At 35.1% G+C, this 18,820-nt stretch overlaps 1 protein-coding gene across 3 annotated transcripts in view; it reads left to right on the top strand.

Moving 5' to 3' along the window:
* The window catches only part of LOC135082642 (putative divalent cation/proton antiporter TMEM165), a 41,437-nt gene extending 24,918 nt beyond the window's left edge, over nt 1-16,519 (top strand). For all 3 annotated transcript variants that reach the window (XM_063977434.1, XM_063977435.1, XM_063977433.1), the window contains 4 exons: nt 2,758-3,114; nt 9,466-9,546; nt 10,327-10,519; nt 11,244-16,519. In XM_063977434.1, coding sequence (XP_063833504.1) covers nt 2,758-3,114; nt 9,466-9,546; nt 10,327-10,519; nt 11,244-11,314 — 702 coding nt within the window. In that variant the 3' untranslated portion in view covers nt 11,315-16,519. The remainder of the gene's footprint in view (nt 1-2,757; nt 3,115-9,465; nt 9,547-10,326; nt 10,520-11,243) is intronic.
* The last annotated feature ends 2,301 nt before the right edge of the window (nt 16,520-18,820 follow it).

Genomic DNA, 18,820 nt, shown 5'->3' with positions numbered 1-18,820 from the left:
TCGTACCAGAAGTTTCGGGGGGAGGACCACGCGTGGGCAATTCAATAGAAGGGTGGGGTTGCTAAACTAGGAGGTTTTGCGTGTTGGGGAGGTGCAGGAGACTTCGTACCAGAAGTTTCAGGGGAGGCTAGGGGTGGGGGGCAGGTGGTGGGAGTGTGGGGTTGCAAGTAAGTGCTGGAACGGTAGGGGAAGTGGACTGATATCCTCCTACGGGAGGTCGGAAGACTGCACCGGAAGTTTCAGCGAGGGAAGGGGGCGGGGGGCAGTCTAGGTGTCATAGAATTGTAGCCTAAAACCAAACATCTAATATTAGAATTCAATGTTTTAACATTGTTTTCGATAGAACATTTAAGAAGTTAATCAAGTTAATCAAATTAATGATTATTGATTAATGATTAACAAATTAATCATGATTATGATTACTTTTTTAATCATGATTATTTTAATCAGGATTAATTTAATCATGATTAAAATTAATCAAATTAATTAATTGATTAAAAAATTAATTGATTAGTGCCAACACTGCTGTGAGCTATAAAAATACTATTAAAAATACTATATATGACGGTGATACTGCAGATACTGAAGTGTACATTATATTACATACAGACTGTTAGGTGAGCCCGTTCGGTGTATGAAAAAGTGTATTATATTTTGTCGGCTGTTGTTATTCCCAAATAATTATTTTTTTTACAGAAAAGATTACATTGCTAAAACTATTAGTTATTTACCCTTTATTTATGACCAGATAGCACGTCCTGAATGGTTGTTATCGTGCAAAATTCTGAAATACGTGATGTATTTTGGTCTTTGATGGTAGGCGAGGCGGGGAGCGCCAAGTTCATTGCCAAATAACTATTGACGTCATACGGCTTTTCGCCACTATCAAATTGCGTGCCATCATTAACCGGGAGACGCCCTCCCATATGCCTATGTGTAGTCAGCGTCAACAGACTCGGACAATTTGTCAATTAAGTATGATTGATAATATCACCTGAAAGATATATCGATTGAACTGGCTCAGGGCCGGTTTCTGAATTGTAATTTTTAGCTTGACCGTGCTCATCCTCCACTTTTGCATGAACTTAATATGAAAAATTCACACTTAAGTTACAGCTTACAGTAGCCAATGACGTGCTTATTTATTGGCTACTTAAGTGTGAACTCAAGCTAAAAATCTCAATTCAAAATCCGGGGATCCGTATCCTTCACCATACAATCAAGTTCACTATTACAAAGACGGTCAGTGTTAATGTTATTCTGCTGTATTTGTTTAAAAAGTGACAGTTTCTGTTGTTGCAAACTACAAATTGTTTAACTAGGAAGTTTCTTACACTGTAAACAACAAAGATGCGGGACGCTGAACTATTTCAATAACATCTTTACACGTGTATTTCCTTGTCACCAAGATATTTATATCTTCAAGACGATAGAGTTATGAAATCCAATGGTTTGAATTTAATTGTAGCCAAATAGCTTGACAAAATGTAAAAAGTTTCCTATTCTTTTTAGGAAAATTAATTTTGGTGTTTCAGCAATTTTTGCGTCAGTGAAGACGAACCTTATTTTTTTTGTAAACACATAATTTTCCTTTTCGATTTTATAGTATCCGTGTTATTTTTGCAATGTTTGAAGTCTGACTGATTCATCTTCAAGAATAGTAGGTACTACATGTGTTTTGATTAACGTCTCTTTTACTACAGTAAAAAACACTAGGTAAAGTTTTTGCTGTGGATTTTTTCTAGTGGATTGTCCGGTTTTTACGTGGTTTATTTAGGGATGTTACTTTCTGCAATCATTTCTGTAAATTGTGATTAAAATTCATTACTTATAACATCAAGTCAGCGGCTTATAATTGTTTTCGAGGTAAATAACTCTTATAAACAGATTTAAAAAAAAGAAGGTTCTCAATTCGTTTGTTTTCGTTAGTAAAACAGTAGGTATCTTTGCGTGTAAGGATTTTTTTTTTTACGTTAACGTTCAAATGTCTGTTTATTATTGTGTATGGTGAAAAGAGAAATGGGTTAATTAATGCTATAATGAGCGTCGTGCAATATTGACTCACAAATCATTGATTAAGTTAAAACCAAACACAAATATTGTATCACCTGAACAATACGGTGTATTATGTAAGATCCGACAATGTATAATTACATTATTGTGACATTTGTTAACAAAACAGTCTTCCGGAACATTTGATATTATTGTTATGAATATAGACATAATGTTTTATGAGTTAATATTTCGGTAGTACTAATTATTTTTTTAAGACGTGTGATTTATAACACTTGTTTTGATAATATTTTGCATCGGATTCTGTTATTTTTTTAAGTTGGCCATATTATTCGGAAGTTCATAAAGATTACAAAGATACAATTAATTAAATAAATACGCTGGAGATCACGCTAGTTCTCGCTGGCCGAATACCTACTATATTATAATAAAGTGGGTTATGTAATGCAATAATTTGGCGCAGAGCAACAAAACGCCGCCGTCACATTTCCAAGAGAGAGATTAACACACGTGCGGTGTCACTTCCTAATTATATTTGCTAATAAAAAAATTATAATGTGATAAGAATCTCATTTTTGCTTTTTTATTGGATATTCACTGAATACTGAATTATACAAAAATCCTAATATTGTGTCCAATTCAAATATCAAAATTACAAATCATACGTGTAAAGATCTCAGTCCAAATAATATACACCGAAATGCTTGACGATCAGAAACTTATTTGTTCAATTTCTCTTTTCAGCGCGAAGCGATCCAGAGTAGGAGCTTCTGGCAGGGCTTCATCGCGTCTCTCTCGGTCGTCGTCGTCTCAGAGTTGGGAGACAAGACCTTCTTCATAGCAGCCATCATGGCGATGAAGCACCCACGGATCGTGGTGTTTGCTGGCGCCATATCTGCCTTAGTTTTCATGACAATACTCTCTGCAGCCTTCGGATGGATAGCAACGGTTATACCACGAGTGTACACGCATTACATAAGCGCAGCTCTCTTCGCGATATTTGGTCTTAAAATGTTAAGAGACGGTTGGAAAATGAACCCTAATGAAGGACAAGAAGAGTTAGAAGAAGTTCAAAGTGAACTAAAGAGAAGAGAAGATGCGGTAAGTCGATTTATTAAGCACGCTTTCTGCTTGAGTTTGAACAAAAATATTCCCATTGGTCGTTGAGAGTTATGGTCATCACGATCCTTGGAAAGAATACGCGTTGTATTTTTGGTCAAACTGACTTTTTCATCTCTAACCGGGGAAGGGCACTGACAATAGATTCAAAATTAACTTCAAAATTGGAGAAAAATCCCCTTCCCCTTTGCAAAAAAAGGAAACTAAATCGGAAGCCTCATCTGTGACATAAATAATTCACACGCTTATCGGTGGCGGGTTTTGTTTAAATCTAGGTGTAATCTGTTTAGATAATTCGAAGATGGATTGGCTTAAATCGTTCGTGATTTTGAACATATTAAATGTACCCTTTTATTCATAAATATCAAAACACTTTTTGCCACGTGTGGTTTGACACTTTCTGTGAAAAATATAATTTTCCGTGCGATGAAAAAAGACAACTTAGTAACTGTTTAATCAAGACGGTTAATAGGCAGGTATTTAGAAGCTTTCCATTTATGTGACCAATTGAAGCGTAACTTAAATGTAAATAAGTGTAATATTAGAAATGAGCAAGTTACAAGTAGGTAGGTATAGGGACCTTTTATTTTCACAATTGCCTCGTACCTAATCGATCTTAATCGCGAAGGTCAAGGCATTCGTTAGTAACAAATGGCACGAAATATAATTACAACTCGACCGCGTTCTTCAGCTGAATAGCCGAGATGTAATTTCACAAATTGTACAAGAATTTTCTAGATGAAAGAAGAGAAGTCTCTAAGGGCTACTTTATATTCTGATCTTGTCGAATACATAGTTACGTTGTATTTTGCCAGAGCATGCCCGTAAATTCGTTTGCGTCAAATTCAAAATCAAAATTACTTAATTTGTTTGAATTACTAAAAGTTCCATTAAAATCCGTGTAGTATTTTAGTTTTTAGCGCAAAAGAGTCGATATTTTCTTTCTCTCTTTCGCAGTAAGTTTTATATCTGTCTTGAAAGTAGATAAGAGATTGCGAAGATATCGTTCCCGTAAGACCTACAAAGAATAATATACTTTTACGACACATGATTTAAATGCATTAACGCTAAACGCCTTTAAAGTCTACAAAGAACAGACGCAGTGATAAGATAACGTAATTACAATCTCATTTACATTTTTCGATAAGAATTCAATTAATATCTCTAGTTTCAACGTTTGTGGAAAATTGCCTCTTGTATTTTTCAGGTAGATAAGGTTTGGAACTAAATGAGTATGATTCAAAATTAAAACCGCAAAGTAGCATCATATAATATAAGTAGAACCCATTCATTTCAAATGAATTTCAATTGTAATAAGTGGAAAAGAAAAAATGGAAATATTTAGAAGATCTTATTTAAAAGAAATGGAGTCCAAAATGTAGCCTTTAAATTTTTACCCGAGAAGGTTATGTTTATATTTAATAGAGCTCAAATTAAATGCGCCTTATTGTTATTAAAATTATTTATCAAACACGGATTCTTGTTTTGCAAGAAATCTTTTTTAAATGCTTAGTACCTGCTTCGATAATGGCAGGAATGGTATCTTAATTGGTTTTACCTAAAATCGAAACTATCACGTAGGTACAATGATAATCCACTTAAGCACTTTATCAAACCACAGTATCTTCTGTCGGATCAGAAAATTACGATAATTTATTTTTTTGCAAATTATTTTATGATATTATATCATTCATAAAATATACCTATCTCTATGTAATTTTACCTTTTACTAAAACATAGCTTACTTACGGTGGTGTAATAATTCACGTAATACGGTTCTTTTACTGCCAATTTCACCGATAAGAAGATTATAAAGTAACATACTATTTCGCTATGAAGAATATCGTAGAAAGATGAAAAATTTTTTCTTTTACACCATACTGATAAGTTTTGTGAGAGAGTGGAGTTTGTTGAGATGAGGAATTAATTTAACGAACGTGTGTTGTTGCCATTGCCATGTCTTAGAAGTAGAAATCTAGCAGAAGTATGCTAATAATTAATACCTATGTAGTTGTAATATTAAAACTAATTTGCTAACAATATAAAATCAAATGTTGAATTCCTTATTCTTTTTATTATTAGTGTTATAAGTTTTTTCAAGATGTTAACATCTTAGGTAATTAGCTGCAGTTTCTTTGTTATCAAACAAAAGGGGAAGGGCATTTTTTATTTCATTAAATCCGCAAAATTGATTAATCTTGAATGCCTAATTTACTTATTCGGACTGAAGCTATCAAGGCTTTAAAAATAGGTGATTGGTATTGTGACGCTGCACAGGATGCGTCAAGAGACCGATCGCGGGCATCCACTGCGCCGGCGTCTCCCACGTCAGTCAATTCAGAGACCCCCGGGCCCTCACGGTCCCCCGAAGTAGATGCCCCCGGGCCCCCCGAGGAGCCCCAAGCAGGCCCGTCAACGACGCCCGATCCGCTGAGGGTGAACTTACGTCATTATGCCTGGCAGTACGAATGACACCATAGTTTTTTTTTCTTTTAGCCTAGCCTTTTTCTTTTACGTTCCGTTTCGCACATACCACATCATTAAAAAGCTTTACGACGGCTTATTTAGATGTTTGCGAAAGTGCAAAGGAATTCAGCATTTGAATATTCTTGCCTTTGAGATGTTACCAGAAAAATAAAATAAATGTACTAATAAATTCAAAATATTTACGTCAATGTGCTAAAAATATCTCCCCTTATAAACTTAAGTTACAATAATTAAAAACATCAATTAGCAATTCGTTACATCCTAATTTATTTTTCTGGCAATTAAATAGGTATGTATGAATATAGGTATGCAATCACCGCGCTTAGTGAGCATCTTGACCCATCCTGTATGCAGGTTGTTATGTTACTCAGACCTTACTTTATTTTACTCCTACTTGTATAATGCAGGCTTTTTCGTCGAAGAAAACTTCTAGAAACGTATATTAAATGTACAGAAGTTCTTTAAAATCACACAAAAAAACCTTTGTTGATTGGCATGCGCAGTTCTGCACTAGACTTCTGGTGCTTTTTTAATTGATTATGATTCTCAAGCCTTTTTCTCGAAAACTAGCTGAGTGACAAAATAAGTCACACATAATTAATTTTCTATCCATAAAATAATTTGATGCTTACAAGCGTATAAGAGGCGAAAATAACAATAAAATTTATAGCAAAATCTTTATCAAAGTTATCTTGCAATCAATCTGTTGTTCTCGATTAATTTTTGATTTTACAAAACCTTATATTCGACCTAAAAGGATCGCGTTAGAATAAATTGAAAATAATATTTTTATAATAACCAAGGTCGGTTGTAACGGCTTTAACTATATTATTTAAATCGTAATTTAATACACATCGTTAAACTCCGTATCAAATTATGCAAAGTTTACAGATATTTTAAATAGTTAATTGTTATTTTTTATAAGTAGTTAAGTATTCTAGGTAGATTTGAATTTTGTGTAATTTTGGATTAATCAGAATCATTATACCTTTTATCAATGTTATTTTTATTGCATTTTATATGTATACCAAGCTTTAGCATGCTTAGTCAATAGTTTAAAATCATGTCTACATACAAGGTATTTATTATGTAAATACTTAGTTAATTTCGTATAGCCCGACCAGGAACATAAAAACCCTCGCCATGTTGCGGAAAACTAATGGTACTAATTTCTTTTAATGGCAACAGTAACTGAAAACTTCATTGACATGTCACCTTGCATGTCAGTCTATTGCTGTCAAAGTGTAAACAAACTTTATTTTAAATGTGTGCAATTGATTTTGTGAATTAAATTGCTAAAATCTTTTTATAGTCGTGAAAGAAAAGTGGTTCACAATGTGTTAAAGTATTTGTCGAAGAGAAATACTAAGGGTTCGGACAATATTTTCATTGAATAATGTTTCCGACAAACGATGGCTCCTACGTATAAAGGCGAAACTGCCGCTTACGCCTTTTTCCAATTATTTAAGCAATGATTTCACTTTGCTCTAATCTATAACATCAGTAAGAAAAAAAAATTTTTTTTCCATTAGATACAAAATAAAATTTTAGGCAAATAGGCGTATGTGCAAAACTACGCCACGTATAAAGCCCAATCATACGATTCGTCAATCTATACGAGTAGTTGCTTACATAAACATATATTTTTTATAATCCAAATCTTAAATAAAGCCATGAAAATATTTAGCAAATTGTTTTATTTATAAATTATGACACATTATATAGTTATTTAATTTTTAGCGTTAAGAGTCGCATCTCAAACTAATTTGAAAATTATAAATAACTTGAAAAAATCGAACTGCCTAAGGCATCGTGGGTTCAATTCCCGCTTAGGCAGTTCGATTTTTTCAAGTTATTTATAATTTTTAAAAATATGACACATTATGTTAAAGGACCTAACTAAATCTCGAGCACAGTATATGGGCGTATTTGCGTTAAAACGTAATAACGATACATTTATCAACTTTTTCTAACTGATTTATTATTGATATAGCACATGATAACAATTATAATAATTACATGCATAAATAAAGAGAGTAATCGCTTAAAATATTATTTTTATGTTGTCATTTAAGTCTCTTTACGTTGAACAATATACATGAAATTATAGAAATGTGACGACGTAAAAGGGCAATGCGTAAAATCTCAAAATATATAAGAAAAATATAAAAATTGATAACAGCAGTAGCAAAAGCATTACATGTTAAGGCTAAATGTGAAATTTCATTAAATTCGTTTTAGTAAGTCAGAAGATATGACCCAAAAATATGGTTCTGGCCACTAAAATGGCTCTCCTGTAAAATTTACTTTTTTCACTTACGCCAGTATACGTAGGAGCCATCGCAAAGGTTGTCAAATTGACTGACATGTTTATCGTATAGTACAGTCCACTATGAAAATTAGCTGTGGTTTGTTTCAACTACCTATTTTAAAATTTTTTGTCACTTTCTAAGTGTTGAATTTTATGGAATTGGGAAAGAAGTACCGAGTTTGAAGCGTTCATGAGCAGACATTGCAGTTGATGTTCAAGTTCTGAATTTGATTATTGATGAATAATAAAATAAATCCTACTAGGTCGACTGATGGTTTCATTTAATTTATTTAAACCAGGTTACCTATAATAATATTTTTTCGTTAATTTATGAAAATATCAAATTAGCCCGTAATCCTGAATCCTGATACATTAAGTTAGCCTATTAATTTAACACAGGTACGACTGTACTCAGTGTTGCACTATCAAATGCAATTGACGCGCCTCTATGCCAGGGTTTTTATGTTCCAGTGGGTCTAGTCAAAAAGCACTTAAAATCGCAAACCCATCGCAAACCAGTCGCAAACAAACAAACAAATCGCAAAAGAGGTCGATAACAAAAAAGGCTTAGTCAAACGGCAAAAAATCGAATCGCAAAGCCCTACCTATCGATAATCGAAAGACTGGATTGAAATTTCCCATACAAAGGCTTAGCCAACATGCATTTAAGACTCAATCAAAATCGAATCGAATCGCAACACCCGCCATTTTCATTGCGATTACTTAAACCCCGGTGATAAGCTTCGATTATATCGAAAACCAATAGGGTGAGTTGCACCACCTAACTTTGACCGTAACTATGACGTTAACCGGTGTTTTTTGTATGGAGTTTGACAGATTTTAGACGTTTGTCAAAGTTAAACTAAGATGGTGCAACCCACCCTAAGGCTGTTTTGACAAATCCGTATCGCGATGTCGTTTTGACAGCTAATTTGACAGCGAAGCATAGACGTAAACAGAGAGCAGAAAGAAGGAAGAAACTAATTTAAAAAAAAAAAGCTAAAAAAAGTAAAAACAATCGCAAAGTCATAGACATTTTTTAACTTTTATTCGATTTTGAATGAACTTTTATGTCGCCGCGTCATTGGTGGTTCAATGTGCATTTTGGCTGCCATTTTCTGTTCGAATCGAATTACTGGTGACCCGGCGACTGACATTAGTGAAAACTTCCTATTGGTTTGCGATGGCATTTTGACTAGACCCACTGGTCAGGCTATATACTTTTCAACAACCCCACGGCAAGTGTCGCTAAGCTGTCATTGTCAGTCGCTCAATGTTGCACGATTTCCACTGACACAATATGTCGTCTGTCTAGCGACACTAGTCATGGGAATTTGTCCACAAGGAAGTATGATGCTTATTAAGTCAGTTTTTTTTTAAATAAAATTACACGCATCATCCTGACATCGGTCTATCCTTTATTACAGATAAGATTGATGATAAATCAACTGGATTGATTACTTTTAATTAACCGCCAAAATGCTACTTTATGTATATTATTTTTTAAGTAAATTAAAATCTTTGAAATATTGCAGCATGACAAGGAGGAGACCTTGGATATGCTTGAACAAGGACAGGCGGAGAACAGGCGGCGGAAACGGAACGCGATAATCAAAGTGAGTATTTGCATTGAGTTCTTTTACGAAATTAATTAGATTGATTTCTTCCTCGGTCATAATTTGACTGGGAAATATATAACAATAAAAGTATTAAAATGAAAGATTTCCTACACTAATATAACATTTAATTATAACTGTAATAAAAATTTGCTCAAATATTTGCTTACCACTTAAAAAATTCTAGGGATTAAACGTATGAAAAAGTCATAATGTTTTGATAAGAGCTAGATCACGCGACGTTAACTTTGAAGCATGTAAAATCCCTTGTGCTTTCTGATGTTACATAATTATAATATTAATATCAAACGAAATTAGACACGTGAAGTTTCAAGACATGAAGTTTAAATGAAAAGCTAGAGCAGGGCGTGTTTATGTCAACATCTTCCGCATAGTTCATAGAGAAATTCCAAGCATGCCATTATGCTATGAGTAAAGCAGCTGCCGCCTACCCACTGCCCAGTCTGTAGTGTACAGGGGGCGTAGTGTGAGTTTACGTCAAACGTATTCGATGTCAACTGCATAAAAAAGTGACATTAAATGTATGACGAATTGTACCAGCGCCCCTGCTTTCAAGAACTTAACTCTTCATTTACCTATATTTCTTTAACGCGCTCGCTAGTGACGACGTTTGATGTAAACTCACACTAAGCCCTCAGAAACTGGGTCCGTTCATGAACAAAGCTTTACAGTCTATGACATAATGACTACTTCACTATATCCGCAAGTGCGTTTGACCTAAACACGATACAAAATAACTATAAACTTACCAAATACCAGGTGCTCCTGCAAGCAGCATCTCTGACCTTCCTCGCCGAGTGGGGCGACCGGTCCCAGCTGGCGACAGTGGTGCTAGCCACTCGGGAGAACGCCGTGGGCGTAGTGGTGGGAGGCTCGCTCGGGCACGCCTTGTGTACCGGGCTCGCCGTCATCGGAGGAAGGATGGTGGCGCAGAAGATTTCTGTGAGGACTGGTGAGTTAGAAAACAGTTGCAATCACTAGATGCTCCAAGCGGGCTTAGTAACGTACCTTGCGAAGTCCCAGCTTGCAACTGTGGTGCTAGCAGACATTGTGACCCCTGATGCGAATGGTGAGTTTACGAACAAAATTAAATGCTGGATAGTCCTTCTAGTCTAATGGATAACGTTCTTCGCGGAGTGGGGCGTAGTCTCAGCCGGTAACAACAGTTGCAAATGCTAGATGATTCTCCAAGTGGACTCAGTAACGTACTTTGCGGAGTCCCAGTTGGCAACGGCAGTGCTAGCGTACCCTGCGACCCCTGATGCGGTAAGTATACTGCTTGGTAGCGCAGAAGAACTGGCGAGTTGCAGAACTGTTGCAGATCTTAAGGTTTCTACAAGTGGCCTCAGTAACCTACCTTGCGAAGTCCCAGCTGGCAACGGTGGTGCTAGCGGCCGTAATGCAACTGGTGAATTTGAGATCGGTTCCTAAATGCTAGGGGTTTCTTCGGTCGGTTTCACCATTTCTCTCGCACTGGGGCGATTGGTACCAGTTGAAAGAAATGAAACAGAAAAAATATATTTAGCTGATGACAGTGATGCCGCAAAATAATTGTAAACTGACTTTCCTGTCTTCTCTTTTTGTCACAGGTGTATTAGAAAAGATTAGTTCTTAGAATAGAGGTATCCGGCTCGAAGGACCATATTTTGATATGATCTTTTTTTCTCCTTCCACAGTTACCATAATCGGTGGTTTAGTGTTCCTGTTCTTCGCTGTTAGCGCCTTGGTCATTGGTCCCGGGGAATAGACTCGCAGCGGCCTGTAAAGTGTAAGTTACAATATTGTATAGATGTAAATGTGCATTGTTGTTGTAGCTTCCATGGATTGTACCTATATTTGATGCATTTATTTACTTGGGATAGCACTATCTTGGTGTAATTAGTATGTGTGGTAACAAGTAAATAACTGTGTTGACAGTTATTGAAGTAAAAGCCGTGGACGGGATACCGTTAATGAATGAGCTCGACTGTGAAAATATTTTTATCTCTATGATTAAGAGGTTTAGTTAGATATTTGTGGGACTTCTGTTGTGCTTATAAGGATTTTTCTAACGGATATGAAATAATGAGACCATCAAAATATTGTTTCGACAGCGCTATAATAGCATTCAGTAAGAAGAAAATTACCAACTTTAGAGACAACAGAAGTGTCACTAATGTAGAGTAAATATTGTATTGAGTACGTAGTGAGTGTGCAATTCTCCGGAAAAACTCAAATTAGATATTTTATCTGTCTTTGAGACTTGTCATAATAATGTGTTATAAAATCCAGTAAAGCTCGCATACTTCATGCGATACCTACAGCTGGAACATTATCAATTCGATAATGATCAGCCTTTTGGTGTACGTGACCGAACATACTTGATGCTTGCGATGTCATTTACGCGAAGATAGTGTTGTCCTGAAGTACCTACTGACTGAGTCGGTGTGCCATCAATATCGGTCGAAGTAGATCATCAGTCATGTTACATGCCGATAACAAGTTTTTTTTGTCTTGATATAAATAGATGCACATGAATGTTAAAAACGTAAGAAGTTTCCAATCTGAAAATGAAGACACACAAGTTCTTATAAACTTTAAAACATAAACATAACTCCTAACAAATGTTGTCTTGTATTGTACCTATATTTCTACGTCAGAATCGATTGAAACTTCTCTATTTTTAACACGATTTTAGTTTTAAAATATGGATCTTGAGGATTACATAAGGCCTTTTTTGTGGGTTTATTTCCTACTTCATTTTGTATTTTCGGGTCTTATCTTGCTCTGTCCTTCATGCTAGTATCTCCCTATGTGTGAGATGAATGGATGGATGGATTAAGAAGATGTCTCACTAGGACAGTTCAGTCAAAACTAAATATTTCGAGGTATTCATGGCAGAATCACACCATTTTAATACCTTTAGGCATATAACTGATGTCAGAATATGAAGTCACCAGTGTTTTACATGCACTATTACAGATAAGTCCGTGCAAATAAGGCAACTCATTTCTTTCATTATTTGCGGTCACAATGTAAAGTACCGTTTTCTATTGTGTGCTATGTTTATGACTATTACTCAGCGTTTGTCTATGTGCCTAAGAAACATAGACAACCTTTGGTATTCTAAACCCATATTTGGCCTTTCCTACTTCTTTATATCTTCTGTTCAGATTTTATTAAAAATTTAGTAACCATGTTAGGATATTTACACAAAAGATGTTGTCGGCATGTGAATATTATTTAATTTTGGTTTAATGATTTCAAATGCACCCAGTTTACTATTTATAGCCTGACCAGGAACATAAAAACCCTCGCCATGTTGCGGAAAACTAATGGTACTAATTTCTTTTAATGGCAACAGTAACTGAAAACTTCATTGACATGTCACCTTGCATGTCAGTCTATTGCTGTCAAAGTGTAAACAAACTTTATTTTAAATGTGCGCAATTGGTTTTATGAATTAAATTGCTAAAATATTTTTATAGTCGTGAAAGAAAAGTGGTTCACTATGTGTTAAAGTATTTGTCGAAGAGAAATACTAAGGGTTCGGACAATATTTTCATTGAATAATGTTTCCGACAAAGGTTGTCAAATTGATTGACATGTTTATCGTATAGTACAGTCCACTATGAAAATTAGCTGTGGTTTGTTTCAACTACCTATTTTAAAAATTTTGTCACTTTCTAAGTGTTGAATTTTATGGGATTGGGAAAGAAGTACCGAGTTTGAAGCGTTCATGAGCAGACATTGCAGTTGAATATTCAAGTTCTGAATTTGATTATTGATGAATCCCATCCCAACTAATATTATAAATGCGAAAGTAACTCTGTCTGTCTGTCTGTCTGTTACGCTTTCCCGCTTAAACCTCGCAACCGATTTTGATGAAATTTGGCATAGAGATAGTTTGAGTCCCGGGAAAGAACATAGGATAGTTTTTATCCCGGTTTTTGAAACAGGGACGCGCGCGATAAAGTTTTTCTGTGACAAACAAAATTCCACGCGGGCGAAGCCGCGGGCGGAAAGCTAGTAATAAAATAAATCTACTAGTTCGATTGATGGTTTCATTTAATTTATTTAAATCGGGTTACCTTAATAATATTTTTTCGTTAATTTATGAAAATATCAAATTAGCCCGTAATCCTGAATCCTGATACATAAAGTTAGCCTATTAATTTAACACAGGTACGACTGTACTCAGTGTTGCACTATCAAATGCAATTGACGCGCCTCTATGCCAGGGTTTTTATGTTCCTGGTCAGGCTATAGTACCTATATTATGATGGCATACTGCTTCTGATAAGCTGTGAAATATTGTTATATTGCTGCTTTATTATGACGGATTGAACATTGTTACAAACGTTTATTAAAGCGGCACGGGAGGGTGTTTTTTGTTACGTCAAACGTCATCGAGACTTCAGATTTGTATGCTCTCTCACGGCATAATAATTATGTCTAAATCACCCCTCCTGTGCCGCTCCTATACCTCAAGCACTGTCTCAGTGAAGCGCTATAGTAAACGACACATTTGTCATTGTGTTAAATATTTTTATGTTTTTATTATGTGTTGTACAAAAATTCCATTGTAAATGTTCAATCCCTCATAATAAACAATCAATTTAGAGACGGTTAATTAAAGTTAATGTACTTGTTGATGTCTGTGATCTTTATTTATCTGTATGTATCTGTTTATACTTTTTTAACATGTGTAGAACCACAGATATAGATATAATATCTGTGTGTAGAACGGAGCGCGTTTGTCGAGTGATGATTCGGAATATTGACTTAACTTGGTATATACGGATATGGATATTACACATGTATACAGGGTGTTTCGGATGCTGAACTTCGACTAAATTAATGTTTATTTTTAACAAAAATAAATATTAGACCTTAACACCCTGTATTATATTTTTAAATAAGATTATAATATGGCGTGAAAATTAGTGAATGTTTGCGTTTAGATTATTTTAATTTAATACAGCGATGCCTTTATAAAACCATAGATGTATGGTAGTTCCGAGCACCCGTGGGTGTAGACGTAATGAGTCAATTCTAAAAATAACAATAACAAGTGCAATTTACTTGTACCTTGGTCTTGTTTGTGCTAAATTGGTCCAATATTTGTCCAGAAGTCGGCAAATACCATTAAATTCGACATTTCTGAACAAATCGGGAAATGTCGTAGTATGTCGTCAACATCTAAACGTTACATGTGTTAAGTCAAGCGTCCAATGTCGTTTGATACATGTTGAGGAAAATTTATCCTCTAGCGAATTTGTTTTGGGCTTTGAAACAAACGGTGATTAACATTAATCCTGGTACAGTCAACATCCAATAGTTCGTATCATCCAAAGTAGCCAAAATTCGCAACACGTCTTTGTTAAAATTGGAATAAGGCTGAGATTTTGGCCACTTTGGGTGACACGAACTATTTGACGCTGACTGTATACATTGATGATTGGAGCGTTTTGGCACAGACAGGCCAAAATTTTAATATTTATTACACGTTAGAATAAATTTTAGATTAGTGATTCCACGTATAAAAACCTTTACCATACCAGTGTTTTAACTTCTTAACTTACCTTCTTTGTCGGATCCGAAATGTACTTGGTATTTCTGTAAGACAAGGAATAAAATGTTCCTGAAAAATAACACTGAATAAATTAAATTAGCAAATCCTAACCGACAATAATAAAATTATGCAACCTTTAGTTAGCTTCAACTAGCGCGAAGTAAAAATGTCAAAAGCATTTTTGTACTTTTAAAGCAAACATATTATGGTTTCTTTTCATCCGACGAACAAATTTATTTGGCTGAACAAAATAAGGTCAATTTAAAGGTTGAACTTATTATTCATGTTGAGATTTTAATTTTCCACTCTAGATTGTGCAATGTGTGCTAAAATATACTGTAGTATAATGTAATGTGAATGAATTTAAATTAATGCAAGTATTTCTTAAATGTATGGAATAAGCTTTTTAACTATTATATAAGGCTAAAGCTGCACTTCAAGTGCCAAGCTTAAGATTTGTATTGTCGAGAGCACATCAACCTACCACGAATTTCAACCTTAAATCTAAATGGATAAAATTGAAAATCGATTGGGGAAGTTTGTAATTTTGTTGTTGATTTGCTGGCGACAGTACTAGAAACATCTTAACAGTTACGCCGTATGGGGTTTGTACTGTATGAAAATGTAAAGTTATTATTAAGCATTGGAAGGATATTTTTGACGTAGACTGTACAGTTTGACTCGGTGTGGGTATTTTAACAAAGATATCCTTATTGGCGCAGTTACACTATGCGGCAAATTGACCGAGACGAAGCGCGAGTACGCACACCGAAGTATGAGCGACGCACGGCGAAACTAACTGAAGTGCGCGTTTACACTGTCTCAATTAATTTCCCGCATAGTGTAACTGCGCCATATAACCTATACATCGAACATGAAATCTTTCGATTATCACCTCAAACGTGACAATGGAGAGAAAATGTGTAATGTAACATTGAGATTGTGATAATTTTATAAAAATGTATACAGGGCGTAAAGGCACAGATTTGCAAAAAATTTTGTGATTACTTAAGGCTATACTTTCAGTTATTATTATTATTACCAATTATAGCAATAATCAAGTTTTAAACCAGCCATTTTTATTCTTAAATCTATATTATGGTTAGTAATATGAAATGAATAGATTCAAGTCCATGGATTGGCAAAACTAGTTTTCAGCCTGTTTCATAAGCGCCAAATATGGTATATCAAGTTTAGGACAGTAATTTTAAAGTTTTCTGCCAATCTGTACATTACACCCTGTATTTATGTACGTCTGTGTGTATTGTTATGTTCTTTTAAATTTAAGTACAAAATATTTTTTTAAATTGTGTAATCACACATTGCTTTTGCTAGACGTTGAATATAAAACAAAAGTATTATTTTTATTTAAAAAGAAATAAAGCGTTGCAATTGGAATTTTGTTGTTTTCAATGTAAACCAACTGGTTCGTATGCACTTACTAATGTGACAAATAGTATAGCAAATTGATTTGTTAAACACATTTCAAAATGTATTTAAATATCCATCCATATAACAAACTTTGCTAAGTTTGGGACAAGGTGGCGTTATGTCCAAGGGTGGTAAACACAATCAAGGTTATTCAAATCAAAAGAATTAATAGATTTATTATCACAATCAAGATATCACTTTCTACAAAATTATTTATCAACCAGGCTTAAATTAAAGATTAATCAATAATTTGCAGCTGATTTTATCAGCTTAGCCTAGGTAAAGCTGTCAGGACATGATCGATCGATTTTTAAACGTTTTTTTACGATCTATTAAAAATTAAATCAAATATCGGCATAATCTTGCGCCTGCGTCACTGGTAATTTAATGATTTCAGATTAAAGATTGATTGATATCTTTATAGATAAAAGATATGATTTTGAAAACCACATACTTATATAATTTTATTGTCTCGCAAGACATTTACTTATGCGTTCTTGTTTTATACAACCTTAAAAGATTACTGAAACACCTGAACATTTGCACAATTATTAAACATGCAATACTCAACTTTGTATGCTAAATAGAATCGAGTTCAGTGAGAAATAACATAGGTGTGTTATGAATAAGTACTCAACCCTGGGCATTGTCAACATAAATAAAACTACTCAACATGCAAAATCAAATAAACAATTAAAAAAACGTGTCAAAAGAACAAATGCAGTCAAAAAGTATAAAATTAACATTGATATTTAAGCAGTCGATCCACGACATTGTCAACATAAATAAAATTATTCAACATGCAAAATCAGATAAATAATTTCAAAAGCGTATCAAAAGAACGAATACAAAAGTAGTCTTGATTTTATAAAAGCTTCAGATCAATGTGGCGTAAATGTGCCCATTAACCAATAATTCCAATTCCAATACAAGAATTCTCAAAAAGAATGTTTCTTTTCTAGGACGCAGTTTAAAACTAAGTCATAGATTCTGTCCTCTGATTGATATAACTAATACGAATAAATATCAAATAAATCAAAGCCTCAATCTACGAGTATGCTTGAAATTGAATGGAGTTTATTTTCGTTCTGTAATACACACCGTAGCTTTTTGTCTAATGAGGGTTTTCGCGTAAGAAAAATCCGCCAGATGGCAATACGTAGACGCGAGGTCCAAATGCTGCATGATTGGTTATTTTTGACATGACATTGACAGATATGTCAAAATCCACCAATCACGCAGCAGTCGGACCCCACATCCACGTCCCGCCATCTAGCGGATCTTTCATACGCGTAAACCCTCATTGTCTATCTGTTTGGTGAATCAATTTATCATCGACCGAGGCTATTAATAAGGCTTTGTAATACGAGACCTTCGAGAAGTTGTGCCTTAAAATTATTGGTCAATGGTGGTCAATTTACAAACCACTGAGGTTAGTAAGGCCTTACGTCAGATATACAGCGATATAATCGTCGCAGGCGTCCAACACGGCCTGCTGCCGCATCGGGTCGCCGCCCTCAAGCGCCGCCGTGTGGCTCGGCAGAAACAGGCACATGCGGTTGGCCTCCCCCCACGAGTAGTTTAGTGTACCTACACCCAGCAATATTATACACCAGCCACCAGGGGAGTTAGACAAAGTGACAGTTTTGATTTAGAAATCACTTCACGGAGCAAAAAAGTGGACTAAAGTGGATAAAGTAGCATTCGTGCATGACAGTTTTGATTAGTACACGGAGCGAAAGAAAAATGCCGGTGTGAACTGATATCTGAATTACTTACAACTGTCACGTTTGTAACTTTGTCTAAGGGGACAATAGGTATAACAGGCACATGCGGTTGGCCTCCCCCCACGAGTAGTTTAGTGTACCTATACCCGGGCAATGTTAGATACCAACCACCAGGGTATTTAGGTAGACAAAGTAAGACTGCGCAGAAACGCCGGAGCGAAGCAATTTCGCAATTATAACTGTCACGCATCCCCCAAAGAGCAGTTTAGCGTACCTACTCTAGGGGGGTTAGACATAGTGACAGTTATAATGGCGAAATCGCTTCGTGAATAGAAAATGCTGAAGCGAAGTGATTTCGGAATTAAAACTGTCCTATTTTTGTGATATTAGTACATGAAGACAATCAAGTCAGTTAAAAATACAAATTTCTTCCCAGATACAAAATGGACCCAATTCAAATGTTCTACACATTAAGCAAGTAGTTACCCAAGCACATAACACACAAAGGACATTAATACAAAATTACAAACCGAGTAGTAAA

Source organism: Ostrinia nubilalis, chromosome 22 (assembly GCF_963855985.1).
Source record: "Ostrinia nubilalis chromosome 22, ilOstNubi1.1, whole genome shotgun sequence".
Classification (NCBI taxonomy): domain Eukaryota; kingdom Metazoa; phylum Arthropoda; class Insecta; order Lepidoptera; family Crambidae; genus Ostrinia; species Ostrinia nubilalis.
This window is presented reverse-complemented; position numbering and strand designations above follow the sequence as displayed.